Source organism: Melanotaenia boesemani, chromosome 21, assembly GCF_017639745.1.
Source record: "Melanotaenia boesemani isolate fMelBoe1 chromosome 21, fMelBoe1.pri, whole genome shotgun sequence".
In the NCBI taxonomy this organism is placed as follows: Eukaryota; Metazoa; Chordata; class Actinopteri; order Atheriniformes; family Melanotaeniidae; genus Melanotaenia; species Melanotaenia boesemani.
Window position 1 is genome coordinate 4,917,945 of NC_055702.1, and position 20,353 is coordinate 4,938,297.

The 20,353-nt window shown below is 38.4% G+C and overlaps 1 protein-coding gene across 2 annotated transcripts; it reads right to left on the bottom strand.

Annotated features, from left to right (window-relative positions):
- Nucleotides 1-1,543: 1,543 nt before the first annotated feature.
- On the bottom strand, nucleotides 1,544-18,369 carry LOC121632314 (zinc metalloproteinase-disintegrin-like 2d). Of its 2 annotated transcripts, XM_041973685.1 has the most exons (23): nucleotides 18,288-18,369; nucleotides 16,329-16,435; nucleotides 15,725-15,798; nucleotides 15,561-15,636; nucleotides 15,085-15,161; nucleotides 14,594-14,798; nucleotides 14,426-14,491; nucleotides 14,292-14,354; nucleotides 14,043-14,212; nucleotides 13,874-13,955; nucleotides 13,636-13,778; nucleotides 12,707-12,893; nucleotides 12,288-12,377; nucleotides 10,359-10,557; nucleotides 8,894-8,996; nucleotides 8,641-8,806; nucleotides 8,478-8,558; nucleotides 8,162-8,246; nucleotides 6,111-6,231; nucleotides 5,879-6,038; nucleotides 5,755-5,802; nucleotides 4,841-4,891; nucleotides 1,544-2,161 (listed from the first exon to the last, which is right to left on the bottom strand). In XM_041973685.1, the coding sequence occupies exons 1-23, from the start codon at nucleotides 18,322-18,324 to the stop codon at nucleotides 2,030-2,032; spliced, it is 2,523 nt and encodes an 840-aa protein (XP_041829619.1). In that variant the 5' UTR covers nucleotides 18,325-18,369; the 3' UTR covers nucleotides 1,544-2,029. The 2 variants fall into 2 exon arrangements, with proteins under 2 accessions (XP_041829619.1, XP_041829618.1); XM_041973684.1 differs by having other exon boundaries at nucleotides 5,879-6,231.
- Nucleotides 18,370-20,353: the final 1,984 nt, after the last annotated feature.

The window sequence follows — 20,353 nt, forward strand, 5'->3', positions numbered from 1 at the left end:
AAACTAAAGGATGATGTGAAATTTTTCTGAATTCCCTCCCCAGCTGAACCGAATCCCCCAGACTATCCTTGGTAAATGACTGGGACTGGGTTTTTAGAGGATCTTGGTTAGGAAATTCAGGAAAAAGTAGTCTTAGACCCAATCCTAATTCTTCCTCTTGGCTCTACTGCTCAGTTTTTCATTCTTTGGGTTGATAGGTGGTTCACTTCGTTTAGATGTCTAGTAATCGTCTCAGTACCCTGGACTAACAGACACCTAATCCTGGATTTCTAAGGGGGGCAACTTACCCCTTAAATACAAGGGTATGACTTAAGTTGAGAAGTAGACTTAGATAGCTAAACTATTTTAAATTATATATTATATTTAAAAGAAATACATCAGTACAGACTATTAAAAAAACAACTTAATTTACCACTTAAGCTACCTGGATGATCATTTCCAAACTTTGATCAAACCTAGATTAAACCAAAAATCCGGATACTAATGTGCATGCCAGACACGTTCTTTGGTCACTTATCCACCAGCTTCCGACTATTTGGTTTTTACCTGGAGTCATGTTGAAGTCCGTCTGCGAGTTTAACTCGAATGTTGTCTCTCTTTTAGTCTTACAGGTTCCACTACTTTCTTGGGAAACATAACCGCCAATGCTACACGATATAGCCAGCTACTCTCTATCCTTATATAGCCCTTTTTGGTATATGTGCTAACATCTGGCTGCAGTGTCAAAGTGTTTAATCTGATTCAGTATGGTATCAAATAACCCTGCAGTATTTGTGGTTGTTTATCGGCTGCAGCTGTTTAACTGAGCTTCCTGCAGCTGGACCAACTGGAGTGGACCTAGCTCACTTTTTCTTTGCAGAAACATAAATTTAGCCCCTGCGACAACTCGCATAGAGGCTTGGAAACTGATAGCAACTACTTGCAGTCTGCCAGAAAGCCTGCAACTCACTCTGAGTCCCGCTGTGTTGGGCTGACATCGAGTTTAAAAAAAAGATTAATCTGCTTAATTATCTTAAAGTTTATCCATCTCTGACCAACACATCCTACAAGTTTAAAGCCATCCCTTCATGTTGTCGTATTTAGTCTCCCTGGGAGTTGATTTAATTTCTACTCTGGATCTGTTTATAATGCAGCTCTCAGAGCACCAAGAATGAACTTTCTGCTTGTGTCAATGCAAAACGGTTTAATCTGTTTTAGCAAGTGTGACCATGTTTGAAAAAACCATTATGTGCTCATTTGGGTGTGTGCTGTTTAATTCTAATCAGCCAAATGGACTTTTAAAAATCATTTTTCCTACTGCAGCTGATGAGAATGAAGTGTGGCCAGGCAGATTAACTCACTATAAAGCTCTGTTCAGCTCTTTACATTTGCAGCAGATAATTATCTGCAAGTTCACCAGGACAACAAATTTTCTCACTCTGTCAGAAGTTTACAATCCTTTGAGTCATAGAAAGAATAAAAAATCAGCTCTAACTGCTTTCTGATGCATAAACAGTGCATCTGTGGCTAATGTCTGAACTAACGCTTAATAATACTACTTAGCACCGTCCACAGATCAGTCTTCAGGCAGCTGAAGTTAAGGCTGATATGAAATACAAATGTAAGGAAAGTAAAAAATTGTGTTTCTAAAATTTCAGCAAAAAAAAAAAAAAAAAAAAGAAATCGGGCAAACCTGATCCTGTGCCCCACATTTACTATTATACAGCCTTTATACAAATATTAAATTAATATTTTAAAAAAGTGCATTCAAACGACTCAATGTTTGATTGTTACAAGGAAGTTTACAAAGAGTACGTTTTCCTGAAGCAGAACTAACTGCAACAGTCAAGAAGTCACTTTTCTACAGCAGCTGCTAGCCTCACCTCATCAGACTTTCTGACGTCTCGCTCTGCACGATCACAGCTTCATAAACTTTCCCAAACCGTGACTCAACTTTCCGATGCCACAGAGGAGCTCACTCTTTCTGGATGTAAAACTAGACGCTGACCATTGTCTGCGGTTGTAGAACTAGATCCTGTTAATGAGTATCTCATGTGAGTCTGTGGAGTCTTGGCTTCGCTGGGGGCTGAGGAGGAGGAGTTTTGGGCTTGATTCTGGCTGCTAGAGGAGGGCTAGGCTTGACCAGAGGTACAGGTGGAGGACTTGGTTTGGCTCCTTTTTGCTGAAACAAAAACAAAGATTTGAAACAGTGATGAAGGTGAAGTTGCTTTAGAGCAAGGTTCATTTTAACTGAATCTGATTTTGTTTTCATTCATTCAATTTGAGGATGTCCACAAAAGAATAACATGATCACAAAAAGTAAGACTTTAATGACCCCTTATGTCCTTAGAGGGAAAACCAGAAGAAAATGAAACATTTCACCAAACACAACTATTGTTTTTTTTACATATAAAAGAGGGACAACAGTTCTTGCTTGTGATGGGACAGAATCTAAGTCAGTAACAGCGACTGGATGTCATTTCCTGTTTCTGTTGCGTACCACTCTTGTATGTCCTCTTTAAGATGAAAATACCGCAGGTTTTTTTAGTTTAAAGCAACACTACTTGCAGGTTTTCACCCCTAACGAAGGCTAATTCACCATCCATCTAGCGTCCTCTCTCTTCTCTGAGCACTCTCCATTCAGTTTGATGTTGACTCTGATTTCATCTCTTGCTTTGTCACTTTCTTTCTTTTCCTTGCTTCCTATGACAATGTCCTCTTGGCTTTCTTTGCTGAATCAGCCAACATGTATGTTCAAAATGGCCAGTTGATATCCAGTAACTGTCGTGTGATGTGGTGTCATAAAATGATGCTTTGGGCTAGGAAAAAAAAGGGAAGTTCAGTTTCCCAGCGCCAAGATGCTGCAGGGTAACAACAGCTCCAGAAATGTGCATAAAGAATGTTATTGTACCATCAAAATTCATCAGAAGCACAACATGTAATGGTTGGAAAGTATGTGGTCTTGTTTTAATGTGACTAATGTGAGTGTTCCACACCAGAAATATGAAGTGACATCAACCTGTTGACTGAGGTTCTGTTCATCACAAGCAAAAATGTTGTTAAAAATGACAAACAGTTCTGCTTTGCAACATTTCTTTTGTTGTTGTTGTTTAATTTTCCTTTAAATAACCATGAAAGACCTCACTGAGATTAAAAGTCTCTTTTCAGAGTGTTCTGGCCGAGACAGAAGCACAATTAAAACTTTAACACACAAGACAAAAAAAAAAAAACTGTTAAAATCCCCAAATCAAGCAGAACATTCACAAACAGATGCAACAGCCTCCAAATCATCCAACATTTTCTAAAAAGCATCCAGTGAAACCATTTAATGAAGTTTCAAGTCTTTTTTAGGTTCATCCCAGGAAAAGGGAGCAGCATACAAGAAAGCCCTTCTTCCCATCTTAGTTCACACCCTTGGGACTGAATATAATAAAAACTCCTTTGACTCAAGACCGTAAGGACCTGATCTCTTCAGACGGAGAAAGGTTGAAAGGTAGGAAGTAGGTCGACCAAGAACAGCTTTGTAAACAAGAATATGACAGTGTCTTAGCCTTCGTATGGACATCCAACACGTACAGCAATGACGAGTAAGAGATCTTAAATTTGTAATGAACCTCAAAGCCCCGTGATACACCGTACCCAGAGCATGTAGACTCTGAGATTAGACACGCATCTGCAAAACATAATGATCTGAAATCCTTTTCAGATTAATATAAAGACAGAACTTTATCCTGAAATAAAAAGCTAGCTTGAGATTTAAGCTAACATGTTACAGCCTCCGTCTAAATTTAGCATTTTTTATGTTTTGTGACACTTTTATTAAATATTTTTTACATTCAGTGAAATTTTGTATTTTTATAAAATAACATGATTAGGTTTTATAAAGTTTTTATAATGTGACTGCATTATCTTTTTTTGAAGCAGTGTTTTGTACTTTCGAGCCTGTGTACTGGAGGCCTTCACAGCAAGGAGAATGAAGCATCAGAGACAGAGACCTACTGAAAATGACTGATGCTACAGTGCTTGTGAAATGGCAAGTGCTAAAAAGCCCTGGTTCACTACACTGACACGTGCATGTCCACACAATGTCAATGTTGCACCAGATACTGGCATGTCTACCTTATTTCATACATTCTTTAAAAAGCAGGACATGTTTTCTCTGTTTTCATAGACTCTTTTTTTCCTCTGTGAAAGTATCCGTGGAATCACATAAAACATTTAAGTGTCAACATGTCTCATACTTTTAAAATGATGCTCTTCTTTTAAATAAAACAAAGAAAAAAGTGTAAAAATTTAGGAAAACATTATAGACGCTTACAAAATGTAGATGTCCATGTGCAGTGATATAAAAAATGTCTGCATATTTTGAAACATTCTTATTTAAAAAATTTGAAAATACTGTTTAGTTGAAATATGAATGGCCTCTTTTTCTCTTTATAGGATAGGAAGTTGTATTAACTCTTAACTCTTTTGTAAGCACAAATTGTCAGTCATCAGCTTTATTTAGTACCCTGTACTACAGTCCAATTAAATAAAACCACATCTGCAGCCAATGGAGATTAAAAGAAGAAAGAAAAACTAGTCTTTCGATTGTGATTTGACTGAATAATGAATTTTAGTGGGAAAATAATTTAACTTTTTCAATGCAAACTGAGATACTACATAAATTTATGTAGGGCAACAGCAGTTAATCCTTTAAACAGAAAGTCATGCCTTTAATTTTCCACATGCCAGCTGTTATCTAAACAAGCACTTTGTCTTGCCACAAGCATAAACATCCAAAAAGCACATTTTTAGAGTTTGGAACCAACAAATGTTCAATGTTCGTCCTTTTCAGCAATGCTTAATGTAGGAGACTCACCGGGGTTTTATTCAGAGGTGGTAAAGGCTTGGATGGAGGTAGAGGTTTGGTCTGTGGTGGAAGAGAATAAGAAAAGAAAGTCAGAAGATGTTTTTCACATGTAGGGAGATGCTCAAAATCTAAAGTGAGCGCTGTCAATGTGGAGAAGCGTAAAGTAGCTGATGCAAAAGATTCAACAAGGTTGAATTGATAGTTTTAAGGATCAGGAAATAAAAAATCTATACAACACGTGGCATATAAAGACACGGACATCGCCCGCCATCGATGTGGCTTCATGTGAGGTACAAAATAACTGAGGCAGAACTTTGTTCTTGTTTTTGCCACTTCAAGAAAATGGAAAAAATTTCTCTGTTCATGCGAAATACGAAAAGAGAACTTAGAAAAGAAAGTTCCTGACCCTAAAATTTTCTGCCCACAGACTGTATTTGGAAGATGGTTGTAATAACTGTTTGTCTATGGAAGCCAACTAGGAAGTAGCTCAACATGCAGTAACACCGATGGCCACTAGGAGCAGGCTTCCAAAAATCTCTACCAACATGCAGAAAGCATCAACCTCGCTCATGAAATGTCATCGTCTCCTACATTTGATCCTGATTTTTTTTTTCCCACAAATATGGTAAATGATGGCCACATGCAGAACTGCAGGCTTCAAACTGAATTTCTCAAACCACCGAGTAAAGTTACAGTGGGTATGTCCATGATTTTACTAGTTTAAGCTGATAGCACTGCCATATTATGCAGTCTGAGTTCTTGCTAGGAAGTCTCATCTGCTCACTGATAGCTTTTCCCATCTATTATGTAATATGACTTTTGAACTTTAGAAGAGTTTCAGGATCTCAGTTTCTGACTCCATCTGATACGCAGCCTGAATTATACATAAAATCACTTTAAAAGATTAAAAACCGAAAGCTTGCCTGATTAGTTTCAGAGGTAGACAACAGGGAAGACGTCTTCTGTGGAACCTGGAGAATGAAAAGAAATGAATAAATATAATCGTAATTTAAACAGAGACTTCAACCAGATCAGAGACCAGTGTACCTGCGGAGCAGGTCTGCTGGGAATCACGGTAACCATCAGAGGACTGCAGGCCTGTGTGGCTGTTGACTCCAGGAGAGTGGGCTGGCTGATCTGAGGTCTGTCTTTAACACTTGCTTCCTGAAATATCGGGTTCAGCTTGCCTGGAGATGAATGTGCTTTCCTGTGAAAATGGAATTTGTTGAGGCAGAAATACACAGAAAACAAACAAAAATCCAAGCCTAAGAGAAAATACCTTTTATAAGTATAGTTGTCCATGTTGTCTTTTTTACAGCACATTAGCCCTACGATCACCATGGTGATGACTAGGAGGGTCGAGAAGGCTGCACACACACCAGCTACTATCACATTCTGACCTATGGGCATGAAAGGGGGAAATTACACAGTTAAAACTACATCGTTTGACACACCTTAAAAGCACAACCATTTTTTTGTGCAGAGAAAGATTTTACTTTCCGACCGTCTACTTTCAGGCAAACTAAAAACTAGTTCAGTTGGTTTCAATTTGTACTTTGAGCCACTAGATGGCATTTAATCTTGCATAATAGATCATTTAAATTAGATTAGCATCACACACCGGCCAGAATTAAATAAAAGATATTAGTCTTGCTAAATCTTAGAGATAATGGTGGTCAGTAGTGTTCTCTGTATTTTCTTCATTGCGATGCATTTGTTGTACATGTTGTATTTTGTGGGGCAATCTGGGCTCAGTCTCAGAAATATGATGTAAGTGTTGCTCTTAGCTGCCTGTTCTTTAGACAAAGATCTACTTTGTGATGGAGTAAAATTAAGTGTTGAATCATGAAGAACAGCGCAGATTTCCATGATAATCGAATCAGCTGATCATGAATTCATCCTCAGAATGAATTCCTCATTCCCTGGCTTTTTATTATTGGTCACATTTTCACTTAAGTTTATGACTAAACCCCTGCTGGCCAAAAGATAAAAAACAAGTTTAAGAGACTTGCCCACTGGCTTCGTTTTTGGATACATCTATCTCCCTTTTCAGTCTCCAGTGTAGGATAAAGCAAAGTCCTGCAACAGGTCGGGGACCCACATAGATTAAATTTCTCGGGTGTGGGCGGGTCGTGGGGGAGAACAGGATTTTTTTTCTTATTTTTGTGGACATATTTATCAGGCATCCCCTTTATTGTGAAGCCCTTCAAGAGTATTTCTTAACCTTGTGCTTCTTCCCACCATCCTGACGGCCAGTGCAGCCAGTGAGAGAGGAAAGCCAGAATAGTGGATGCTATATTGTTAATTCACAACAATCTCCAAATCGAATGAACAAAGCCGCCGAGAGGCAAAATACCAGAGACTATAGAGAGGAAGCGGTTCAGTGCAGTATTATACAAGTTAAAAACAATGTTAAGAGCTAGTTCTGCTTAAAATGAACCTTCAAATACATTTACTGTGTTGTCATTTCCTTTTTTTAAAATTGAAAATTAAAACGATGATGAAACAACAGTATTGCATTAAATGTAAAAACAAAAGTAATGAAGGGAGGGAGGGGGGTGCTTAGTGTGTCAGCGTGCGGGTCACGGATTACACATCAACGGGTTGGTTCCAGTCCAGATTTAACTGGGAGATATCCCCGGGTAATGGGGATCATTACCTACAGCCTACGCTGCTGATCAGAATAAATCCCTGAGTTTAATCCTCACAGAACGAGGCTAAAATCTATTAAACTAAAGTAAGTAAAATAATCCAACCATACCTCAAAATGTTAGAAATGTGAGCCTACAAAAAAAAGCTGTTAATCTTGTGGTGGCAAAGATATTACCAATTAATATCGGCACATGAAAAGCAGCTGCCAGAGAAAAGCTTGATGTCAGACTTGTTTTCGTTAACCAGAATGTTTCGTTAGATTCTGAAGAAAACATGAACTTCCTCAGATTTCTGCTGTCATCATGTCCTCATGTTGCTCTGGTAATGTTAAAGTTTCTTCTTCCTCTATTTGTACTGTGAGAGCAGGACACAGTCTGCAAACTTTAGCTGAAGCTTCATTTGCAAAATAAAGATTAGTATTTTGTTTTATAAGTCTTCTTCAGCTGAAGCTGGAAGAGAGTCTCGTGTTAAGTTAAAGCTATGCCAGTCAGTGCTGCAAGACACATGAGATCATTTCATGAATCATTCCTGTTTCTTACTGGAAGAATGAGTCACCATGCCGGTACCATGCATGGTCTGTTCACACAAGCTTCAGAGTTTTGTGAGAATCAGTGCAGTAAAAGAAAGTTGAATTTTTAAAGATTTTTTTGGAGTTAAATTGACAGAAGTTCTCCGTACCTTGAGGTATATCCGCGTACTGGATGTCACAGTAAGGTGGAGCCCAGCCAGGGTTACAGTGGCACTCATTCTTATTGTTGCACACCTAAAAAAAAAAGCACATACACATCAGCCAAATGCAAATATCTGTTTTTCAGATAAACAGTTTATTGCATGTCACTAAGAATCAACTATCTGAATTTGACCTAACAGACTAAACTCAGAGAAAAATATATCAGTAGGTGTGTGTGCGTATTTCTTTAAAATCAGATCATCAAGGTTTAATGTGGTAAATACAGTCATATGCAGACTGATGTTGCTAAAGTAACAATCTTACCCCTTTGTTGTTGCATTTCTTAGCGCAGTCCTCTTTTTTACCGTAAACTGACACATCTACACACCTGTTATCGAGGCAAACCTGCACACAAATGTTTCAGCTTAAGCAAAACATCCAACAAAATTTGATATAAATCCTGAAGTGTACTTTCTTAGAGTTTTACCTTATTTGGTCCACAACTGGTTCCTTCAGGCACCATATCAATGTTCCTGGTCTTATCGTCATCCACAGCTAGCTTACATTCAGTGTTGAAAATGGTGTAGGCTGCCCGTTTACCTGTGATAGACTCACCTCCTCCAACACAAAAAATAGACCCACACTTCAGATTCCTAAAAGAAAAATAAAAGAATAAAAAATGTAGTCAGATTAAAATCTGCTTAGCATCTATCTGGATTGGCGTGAACGTGGACACGTACTGTGGGGAGCAGGAAATGAAGCCAGATTTGTCTCTCCCGCAGTTTGCGCCTTCCTCACCCCGTGTGTTCAGGCTGAAACACACATCAGGTCCAACTTTGACCCCTGCAAGAAGAAACAATTGAAGGAGAGTTTAAATTACAGTTTTCTTTTGTTAAATATTGCATAAATTTCATATGTTTTTTAAAAGTTTAAGTGGAGGCGCTGGATAAAAAGCCCACCTGGGGGGTTCGCTACGTTAGCAACTGAAGCTCACCTTGCATTTTTATTTTAGTCTTTTGTTTTTGTAATTTAGTTCAACAAAAGCCTTGTTTTTATAAAACTCTGTATCAGTCAGAGTTTATGAGAAGCATGGGGGCCTGTCCGGGATTTTACAATTAGCAGACACAAGGAACAGCATTCAGCCTTTAGGATTTGCAGCCATGACCTTTTCAGGGACAGAGATTAATCCATACTGCAGCATACTTGTAGCATGAGTCTATATCATCCTGATAAGTCTGCACTGAGCGTCCAGCGAAGGCAAATATAGTGTTTATTTAATTTTCTGTTTATTTAATTTTCTGTAGTTTTTGTTTTTGTCATGGCTTTTTTAAATTTTTTTTATATATATAAATAATAACAAGACAATAAATAAATAAAAGCTAATATCCACGGACAAAAACCATGACATGAATTAACACTTTGGTCAACAAATATAAATGAGATAAAGATATTTGGCAGAGGTGAGATACAATCAGACATCATTTTTTTTGTTGTGTGTTTAGACAGGATGAGTTGGGAAGACATCCAACAAATTTCTAAACCATACTAGGTGTTACAAGATTAAAAAAAAAAACTGTATATATCTATATTTATCTATATAGATATATGTGTGTATATATACGTAGATATTGATATACCTGACCACTGACTGTAAACTATATCAAGTTAATAGATGAGTAATTATTGCTAGGAGAAAATATTGACTCTTGAATTCAAGTGAATCTTTTTCAAAATAATGCATTACCCTTACACTTTATATTTTAGCTTATTATATTTTATTTAATTAACTAAAACTGGACTAAAACTCACATAATACAGATTACTAACATTTCTCTGAAACTAATATAAAATGTTCTAACAAGATGAACATGGTGCATAATAAGAAGACGACTACTCATTCTACCTGGTGTTATACACCAGATGTTGGGACATTTTCAGTTTGAGATTTCTGCTTTTTAAATACACTTCTGTAGATCCAGATTGTTATATTCTGCTACGTTAGATAATTTTAAGTATTTTATGTGAAGTAAAAAAATAACTGAAGCTCAGGAAGTTGTTTTTTTTTTTTAATTAATTATCCAGTTATAAGTATATCAATAACTAGAACTCCTAGATGCTTAGCTCGTCTATTAAAACAAAAGAAGAAAACACTGCTCCATCTGTGTAGCTTGACTGAATGGTGTGTGTGTAAAACAGCACAGATACCATCTCCAAACAGCCTCCAGCAGTGCTGCTCTCTCGTGGGACACTGGCCGTTGTAGCAGAAGCCCGGCGCTTGGTTATAGCAGGGTTTGCCGTTCATCTGGAAGACGTCTTCGGGACAATCCTGTGACTCTCCGGTGCAGTATTCAGGCAGGTCGCAGCCACCGGCTGAATTCCTGCACACACTGCCGGCCTCTCTGAACTGTGGGTTAAAATACATGACGGGCTAAGAAAGAAGGACCTGGAGGGTTTTTGTAGAGATGGACCTCTAGTGTTTACTATAATTAGCCTGATCCAATGGCACATTTCCAGTCCTTGAAAACGTCAGTGGAGGAAGGATGTGGTGAGGAACAAAACATAGAAACAGCAGGATACCACCCTCTGTTTCCTGTTATTATCAAATTGCTGCTGATTAGAAAATGATGCTGGTGTCCTCTGTTATTAGCCAGAGGCTGGTGTAGCTGTATGAGAGGCCTCTCTGTATGCTGAACTCAGCTAGCTTCTTTTATTGAGGCTAGCAGCAACGATGTGAGGATGGGAATGTCTTCTGCTGAGACCGTTTATGTTGGTTCAGTAGCATAAGACTGCAGATGCTTTTTACAGATTCAGATCCCAGGCTTTTAAAAGCTTTTCTTTCTTTTTTTTATTTTCATTTGTGTTTGGTTTCCATTCAAAAGTCTCAACAACTACATATTGTACTGTAATAGATTTTTGGAAACATTTTCAAGTAATTATATGATTGTTTTTGCTAACATAATTAACACCTCATCATCTTTTATTAGTCTTGGAAAATATCTCCATTTACAGAGTGAGTTGGCACAAAAATTCATTTATATTTGTGGTTCCCAGAGGATGAATCTTCCTGACTTTGGTGATCCGCTGATTGTTTCTTAAGTGGCCTCTATTGTGTGGTCAACATTCATGAACTTACGCAAACTATTATGACAGATAGCTAATGAGCAAATCACATGGCAGCAACTCACTGCATTTAGTCATGTAGACATGGTGAAGTTCAAAATGAGCATTAGAATGAGGAAGAAAGGGAATTTAAATTGATCTCTGGGGGAATGTTTGCAACGCCTTGTTGAATCTCTGTCACCAAGAATTAAAGGCAAAATAAGTAGCATTCACTCCCAGTGTTTCAAATCAGAACTGCAGTCGAAAGAGAAAAACACAGAGACTAAAATCTTTGTAAATCAAGGTAAACTTTTCGGTTAATTTAAGCAAAATTCCGGTGCTTACCTGTCAAGGAGAAACTTTGCCAGCTCAGACTTCTCCACCTTTCAAAAGAATTTCCAGTATTGATCCTCGTTTTATTCCGTTTTTGGTCGTTTGCTTATTTAGCAGGATGTCGAGGCTTTTTAGGTTTTTCTGAAACTATTTCTGGTCCGCTTCTTTTACTAGCTTCCATACCTGCACGCTGCTGCTCTTTTACCGACATAAAATACCAAACCTGCCTTGTTGTTGTTAGGCAACCGTGGGGAGTCGCATATCGTTGATTAAGGAACCAGGAAGTTGGAAAAAGCTACACAGTGTACCAAAGTTATTCCGGCACAGAACTCTTATTTTGAAGGAGAAACACTTGACAAAGACATTGTTGATGTAGGAGACAGATTGTTTACAGGGAAGCTTCCTTTTATCCCTCGCAGCAAATGAGAACATTTTAAATTATTTTTAAGGAAAAAATCCTAATTATTCAGCCTTTAAGGCAGTTCTGAATGGAAAAAGAGGTCTAACGTGGTACTAAGTGGTGGTAAAGTGGACCTAATAAAGTGGCCAGTGAGTGTATGTTGTATCCAGTTCAAACTTTTGTACTGATGATTAATATAATGGCTTTTAGATTTTCAAAGCATTTTCATAAACTCAGCAAATGTCTTAGAGTGTAAAAAATGGTACCGTACGTAAATAAAGGTTACTGAGCAGAAACTGTACCTGACAGCTCTCACAACACTGTCCATGGGCACACTGGGAACCTTCAGTAAGACGACATGTTGATGCATCGCAGCAAGGGTTGTTGCATTCCTAGAAAGAAAGAAAAAAACAGAACGCACATTTTTCAACTGTGTCAGTTTGTGTATCCAGTTACAGCGTTTAGGATCAACAAATCAGGTTTGAATTTTCCTGATAAGCTGCTTCAGCCAAGAATTCTTCTCTGATGACACATGAGCGCACAGAGAATTATTTTAACTCTTCCAGGCTTTAGCTCTACACATGCACTGCTGCTTTCCCCTTTTATAATTATAGACTCATACAGGAAACCACAACAGCCACCAAAAAAAGAAGAAAGACACTCCAGCCTCACCATATTTAAACTTTCCAACAGCCCGCAAATGATAGCAGATGAGTTTTACCTCCACGGTGCCACAGTCGCACTCCTCTCCAGGGTCCAACAAGGCGTTACCGCAGCGAGGGCCCACAACGATGGTCATGACGGAGCCGGGTTTGTGAAGGCAGCTGGGTTGAGCTCGTTCCATAAACTCAGCAAGTTGCTGCACGCTGCAGCCACTGAAAAACTCTGGAAACGCATGACTCCCCGTCCTGAACAGAGGAAAGATGCCGGCTTCTTCATTTCAGCTCGCGTGAAAGTATGTGGTCACTTAAACATTAAAGAAACATACATGAAGATGACCATAATTTTCTGTTTCATTTAACCTTTATTTAAGCAGGTGATCCCATTGGGACCCAGTGTCTTAACTTTCAAGAGAGGCCTGTTTCAAATAAAATTATAACAGGATAATAAAAACAAAGTAATAAATATTAGATAAAGTACCAACGTATACACATTCTATTCTATTCTGCTGAAGATTTAAAACCAGTCTGAGCTGAACCATGTCAACTGTACAAGCACAGCAATAAATAATCGTGTCGTCTGCATATTAACAAATGCATTTGTATTTTAACCTACATTATTAACATAATTGTAAACAGTGGGCCCCGGAACAGGACCATGCAGCACTCTGTTGGGAACAGTTAAAAAGCTGGAAGAGAGATCATTAAACTGCACAAACTGCTTACAGTCAGAAAGATAATAAGAAAACCAGCTGACTGCTTGGTCTGACGGACTGGTCTGAAAATTATTACTGTGGTTAACAGTATCAAGGCTTTTGATGAATCAATAAAATCTTTAGATTACAAACTTTATTGGCTATAGAGCGGAGGAATGTGCTATGAAGCAAGTTTGGCAAAGTCACAGCTTGTTCAAACTAGTTCAAAGAAAACTGACATGAAAAAGTTGAAAAAGAAAAAGAAAATAAACTTAAGTTACAAACAGTTGTATAACCTGAGTTTTCCAGCCATCACGCAGTTCTCGCTGCTGTAAGATAGGCCGCACACACAGTCTGCAGCATCGTGGGACAAGCCAAAGTTATGCCCCATCTCATGGGCGATGGTGGAGGCGAGGCCTATAGGGTTGTCATGGTGATCCTGGGGGAGAAGTGGAAATCAGCTCCTTTAAATTACTTCAGATAAAAAAACCTACAGAGACTTCGGCTCCAGCTGCTCATGGAAGTTAGACCCACCTGGTTTACTCCGCCTGAGTTTTCGGTGCACATAGCAAACTTGTTAGCCATGCCAACCGTGTCTCCATCAAAGTCTTTGGCACTGTAGACGACAACAAGTCCAACATAAGGCCACACAAGCAGCAACACACCATCCAACATCTGCTCTGATTCTCATCACGACCCTCACGTCACAAACTGGGCGTTGTCATGCTTCGTCCTACGTAGAAGGTCCGCCTGACGCCACACCAGGAAGTTGTCCAGAGTCGTCTCCGAGTTTATGTTCACGTCTATGTAGTCCCTGTACGACCAAATCTCCAAACCCACCAGCAGGACGCGGATGTTCAGAGGCCGGTACAGCTGCAGACAGAGAACACGTTCAGGAGCGAATGTTCCCATCAACGTTAAAACATCCAAAAACAGCCAGAGACACGCTTACCTTGTCGATGTGGTTCACAGCTCCAAGGATGCGGGATTTAGTCTCCTTTCCATATCGTTTGTACTGCAGGAGGAGAAAGCAACATGATCAGATTTATTCTGTGACAATATTACATACGTGATTGAAATATTTACCTCTGTGTTGTCGACAACCACGAAGAGCTCAACGAACCTCTGGGGGCCGACCAGGGGTTTGGTTTTCTGAAAGGACACAAAAAGAGACAAAGACCATGGAGCAACAGTAATGACAGGCCTAACGACAGGTTACATCACACCGCTTGGTTCCATTATGCTTCAGCATACCCATGATCTGGATCTGAAGAGGCCTGCAGGCTGAAGGCCAAGGTCCTGGTCCCTGCCATACAGCAAGGTGGTGTTGGAAGTGGAGCCGCAAGTGGGGTGACCACTGATTTTCAGGTGCTCCTGTCTGTAAACTGCATGGTCCTCATCATCAGTCTGTCCCAGAGGTTCAATAAGATAGACCTGCTGCCGGGCTCTCAGGAAGCCGCTGTGCACCAAATTAAATGAATTATAACAGAAACCTGATTAAACAGCAGTTTGTAAACACAGCAGCAGCTTTGCTGTTTGGAAAAAGGAGGAGAGATGAAATAGATGAAAATTATTTCTAAACTATTAGAAACACAAGCTTACTAAACACGAAGCAGCACTTTTCCCCACTGAGGGACTAATAAGGTTTTCTTATTCCTTTTTTCAGGCCAGTGAGAAACTTTCTCTGGACTTTCAGCTTGAAAATAGTAAAGAAAGAGGAAATATGAAGCTGTTGATTTTCCAACCTGATGCCCGAACAGATCCCAACACTGACCGAGGAGTCGGCCAGGCCTTCGATGTGTCCGTGGTAGAAGCAGTGCTCCTGAAACGGAGGACGACTAGTTCAGACTTCACTCATAATCAGCCTAATTGTTTTTAACATCCATGGATTCATGAGAACGCAGCATTTTCATCATATTTTGTTCAGTCACAAGCAGCCTGAGGCCAAATACACATGCAGCATTTTCACCGTCTGACTTAGTATCAAATGTTTATTAGTTTAGGACAAAAATCGTGGACTCCAGTGTCACAACCATTAGCAGGTAAAATTAGCTTCACTGGCTAAAAGCTAAGATTGAAAACAACAATCCTGAGAAACTAGAGTCTGAATGAAGGCCCTGGAGCATCCATCCATCCATCCATCTACCCACCTACCCACCTACCTACCTACCTACCCTTCCTACTGAAATAACATCTTCATGAAAAAAAGTTCAAATCCCACCTCATTTGGTGATGTTGTCACTCTTTTTCCATCCTCTGAATAATGTGTTTCAGTGTAGCCTCTCCCAATGAGATTTCTGTATTAAACAAGTAAGACATAGAAGCTTTTTTATTTTGAAGCATTTACATATTGGCCCATTTTTTAAGTTTAAATGTGAAATTTACTTGTTTTTTTCCAGATTAATGGTGTGATTTCTCCCTTCGATGGCCAACTTGTACTGAAGTCTGTCAGGATAAAGCTGCAGAAAATCCAAACCATTAATGACTGCAGCCTTTACTCAAGTAAAGGCAGCGTTGTAGCAATGCAAAGTACAGCCACAGGTTCTACGTTTCATTTTTAAGATTAAGCATGATAGTACATAAGATGATAAAAAGATTTTTCTGTCTGTAAAATATCAAGATAAGTAAACTGATAAGTGGGACATTTGCTTATTGCAGCATGTATTTTTGCTGCAAAAATACGCTTTTGAGATTGAATATGTAATAAAATGTATGTTTATCTTGTTTAAAAGAACAAATTTATGGGATCCTAATGATGGAGCTGAATAAAACGGAGTCAAATCTTTAATATTCCTTAAAGAAATTAAGTCAAGTAGAAGTATAAAGTGTATGGAAACTGTAAATATTCATTAAAGTTTTCACTTTCAACTCCGAACTGCACATATAAGCATGTTTGGGATATTTCCAGGGAATAAATATGCAGACACTGAGTGATGATGACATCAATATCTGCGGATGAAATGAGGGGAAACTGGTGAAACACCCTCACCTGGTCATCCTGTAGGCTCCTCGTCCGTCTCTCTTGACGCCTCTGCGGTCGGACCACCTCGTAGTGCTGCACATGCAACAACAGCCCCGAGCTGGGCAGGAAACAAACTGCACACCACAAAGTAAAGTCGTTACTCAGCATCATGCAGCTTAACAGTGTTTCTGGATCTGATGCTTATTGTGTCCACAGTGGAAGAAAAAAGCAAGTTTGCAAATACTTCTTCCAACCATCTGTGAAAGTAACAGCACAAGTATGATTACAACATTTTATATTCTATTTATAAATTGTTATCAATCATGTATCAAAGCAGCATTTTACAACTTTAGATTCAGTTTTAGTTCTTTAAGAAATTGTGTCCTTAAACTTAAGAAACTCCTCAATATCTAAGCTACAGAGTTAAGTCTCATTTCTGTATATATTGCCAGGAAATGGTAAATAAGGGCTGCAATTAATTAAATGTGCAAACATGGATGTAAAAACAATAAAGCAAAAAAAAAAAAAAAACATTCTAACAAATTGAAAGGGAATTTTTGGTCTGAGCAGATTTACTCTTCAGCGTAGTCTGAACCCTCTTAAATAAGCTTTTTTTTGTAGTTTCTTGAAGTGGTCTTTAGGAATAGTTCTCCTGGCTTCTTGAAGGAATTTTAAAAGCTCTTCTTTGGATGTTGGCTGCCATGGAAACTCTTTGGGAATCATTTTTTACGTTGGAGGGGCCACAGTTGCACTTGCAGCTTTGCATCCATCATTAAACACAACCCATTCTTTAGATTTTGCACTCACACACCAAGCTTATTAGTTACTGTGTCGTCCTGTGAGTTTGTCATATACTTGCTGCTGGTGTTGTTTGTGTTTATCTTAATTTGTCTTCCTGTTGGTGCTCCTTATGGTTGCTTTTTTTCTTACAAAGCTTGTAAGATGTATTCTGTTAAGCTTCTTTACAGGTGGAAGTGCTGGTTGTCTGGTTTTGCCTGTACAGTCCTTAATTTTTCCATTTTTTGTATCTTCGCCTCTTTTCTCTTCCCCCTTTTCCCCCCTATGTTCCTTTATCAGATACAGCATATATATAAAGTCAGCAATAAACAGAATTAAAGATACAGAATAAAACTTCAATGGGAGGCTTATGTCCTCAAAGCTTAATTTCCTTTATGTCCAAATGTCTTTGCCAAGCTATGTCCCCTTGGCAAAGCAAATATGAAGGACTTTCCAAAGCGCTTCTTTGGATGTTTCTGCCTTTTGTTCTCATCTGTGTCCAGATGATCCCACACTGCTTCAACAACACTGAGGTCTGGAGAGGATTCATCCCTCCATCAGACCTGTGTTCTTGTGTTATTTCTCATGTCCAGCCTTTTCTCCCTGCTTTCCTTCTGTAAGAATGGCTTCTTCACAGGCATGACACTTCTTCCTTTGTCCTCAACTTATTATAAATGTTTTAAGGACACAGTGCACTCCATGCCGAGGAGTGCCAAGTTTTTAACGCATAGCTGTTTGGGAATTACTTTGTTGATGCAAAAATACATTATTTTATCTGTCAAGCTGTGTTATCTTTAGCAGCTGTTACAGATGCAGCTGAAGAAAAGGGGACAAACTGTTACGAGCAGCCTGTTGCAGAGACAAAGTACTTACAGACATCTTTTGGAAACAAACAGGACCTTCAGAAAGTCTGGAAAACTATTGCTCAAGACCACTTTGATAGATTACAAGAAAGTCTGGCTGCTGGAAACAAAACATGACAGCTTCACAAAGCTCTGTAACCTAAAATGTCAAGTTAAATTATTTACTAAATCAAGATTAAAACAACTAATATAGTAAGATACAGTATTTTATAAATGCATCAGAGACTAAAGATGCAACAATTTAAACTAAAACTTTTAACTGTTATCTGGAAATTAAAAGCAGCCAGGACATTATAGTGAAGCAAAAAGCTGCTCGTGGTAAAATGATTGTAGAATAAAGTCTTACCGCAGACCAGCCACAGCGACAACAACTTCTCCCCCATGATGCTGCGCTCCGCTCGGACACCGCCGCTCGTCTCTGCCGTAACTGCGCCGTGTAGTCCGGGCGGCCGCTCCGCTGAGGCCCCGCCTGCGGCCAAGAGGGTGACTATCAGCAACTCACACATTAACCGGAAATTTACCGTTAACCCAGCCGGCATACACTTCCGGTTGTACTGATTTCAAAATAAAACTATCCCGCGTGTTTGAAATGAGATCACATGCTGGTTTAAGTTTGTATTATATTTTTGTGAATAATTTACTGAATCAAAACCACTACTTTTATTTATCTGTTTTTATCATTTTTGGTGTTGTTCATGTTTGTCTCGGTGCTCCTAATGGTTCTCTGCTTTTTCTTATAGATGCTGTAGGCCAGGGGTGTCATGGGAAGGCCCAGTAAAATAAGAGCATAACCACCTTAAAATAATGTAAACTCCCTAAATTTTCCCTTTGTTTTTGGGGCATATAGGTACAACATTATCAAAATGTTTACATTTAATGAGCTATTGTTTTAAAAAGCATCAACCTGAGATTTCTTTACAAAGTGCAGTTTCAACTCAGTTTCTTATTTGCACAAGCATTGCAACTTACAAATTACAACAAATCTATAAAATCACAAAATGTTTCATCGCAGATATCCAAGGCTGAAAACTACAGTATTTTACATTATGATTAGAGTAACTTGTCAAGAGCTAGAAGTTATTTTACACTTTACATCTGTGTAGTAATCCTGAACACCTGAAATGGTTCACCACATAATACAAACTTAAGTCAGATCTATAAGAAAGAAATAAAAGAAATGGTTTATATTCAGCCTAGAAAAATACAACCTCACATGGATAATTTAGGAATTTCATTTACTTTTATTTTAAGAAGTTGTAGTCTTCTGTGTCATTTTCATTTACCAAATTCATCCCGCTGGTCAGACCGGACCCTCTGGTGGGCTAGTTTTCGCCTCTTGGCCATAAGTTTGACACCCTTGCTGTAGGATCTTTTCTCTTGTGTTTCTTTACCAGTGTGCAGCTGTTGTCTTGCTTTTCTGGTTTTGGTTTTGATTGCAAGTTTTTGCTGTTTTCTCTTTTGTACCATTGTCAGCGTTTCTCTTCTGTTTACTCTCCCCTTTCTTCCCATCAGGTCTGGTATTTATTTGTAATTTGGCAATAAACTAGAAAATAAATAATATTACTTAAGTTTTAAGTTTCCACAAAGCTTCATTTCCTTCATATCTATAAAACTCTCCCTGGCAAAATGAATTTGTATAAAATGCTAAATAAAAAATTATTGAAAACATTCACCAATAAATATTAATAAACAACAAATTAAGCAAATTTGCACATTAGATAACTGATTTTAGTCAATTTCAGTAACAACGGCTCCTGCCTTCTGAAGGATCAATTTTTCATTTATAATTCAAATAAAAAAATAAATAAAAATATTAGATAATTCTGTTTCTTAATTATGGCTTTAAGGTTTAATGCTGAGGTCGCTGCATCAGGCTTCTCTATTTTTATAATGATCCCATTGCTTGTTAGGCACTTTTTTATTTCCAAAGTTTTATTATGATAAAATAAATAAAGACTGTTAGTCACACAAACATAAAAATGTTAAACATTTCTTTCCAGTTTAAAAGAACTAAAACAAACATAGCTGCTGGCTACAACCCTGTGAAAGGTTTTCTGTGTGTTTCCTGTACAAAGTATAGTTTAGCAAGTAATATTTGTTTAAAAAGAAAATGTTTAAACCAAATTCTGACACAACTTCTAAACATTCTCAAAGCTACAACTTCACATTTGCAGTAGACTAAATCAGAACAAAGTGGTTCAAATCTGGATGTTTTATCTTGGATGTCGGCACATTTGGTTTTATCAGGAGTAAAAAGAAAATCGAAGATTTTAAGCAAGTAAAAAGCTTCTTTAACTTTAATCTGGAGGTTTTTAATGTGTTTAGGCTGAAGCAGAAACATTCTAAGTTTGTGGCCACGAATATCTCTTAAAATCATCCAACTAAGCTCAGACCTGATGGATTGGTCATGCT

Coding starts and splice junctions, on each gene's coding strand:
- LOC121632314 (XM_041973684.1), bottom strand. CDS start 18,324: ATGGGGGAGAAGTTGTTGTCGCTGTGGCTGGTCTGCG. Junction 8,997..10,358: donor CTGGAGGCTGTTTGGAGATG/GTATCTGTGCTG, acceptor TTCTTCTTGCAG/GGGTCAAAGTTGGACCTGAT. Junction 2,162..4,840: donor CACCTCTGAATAAAACCCCG/GTGAGTCTCCTA, acceptor TTTTTGTTTCAG/CAAAAAGGAGCCAAACCAAG.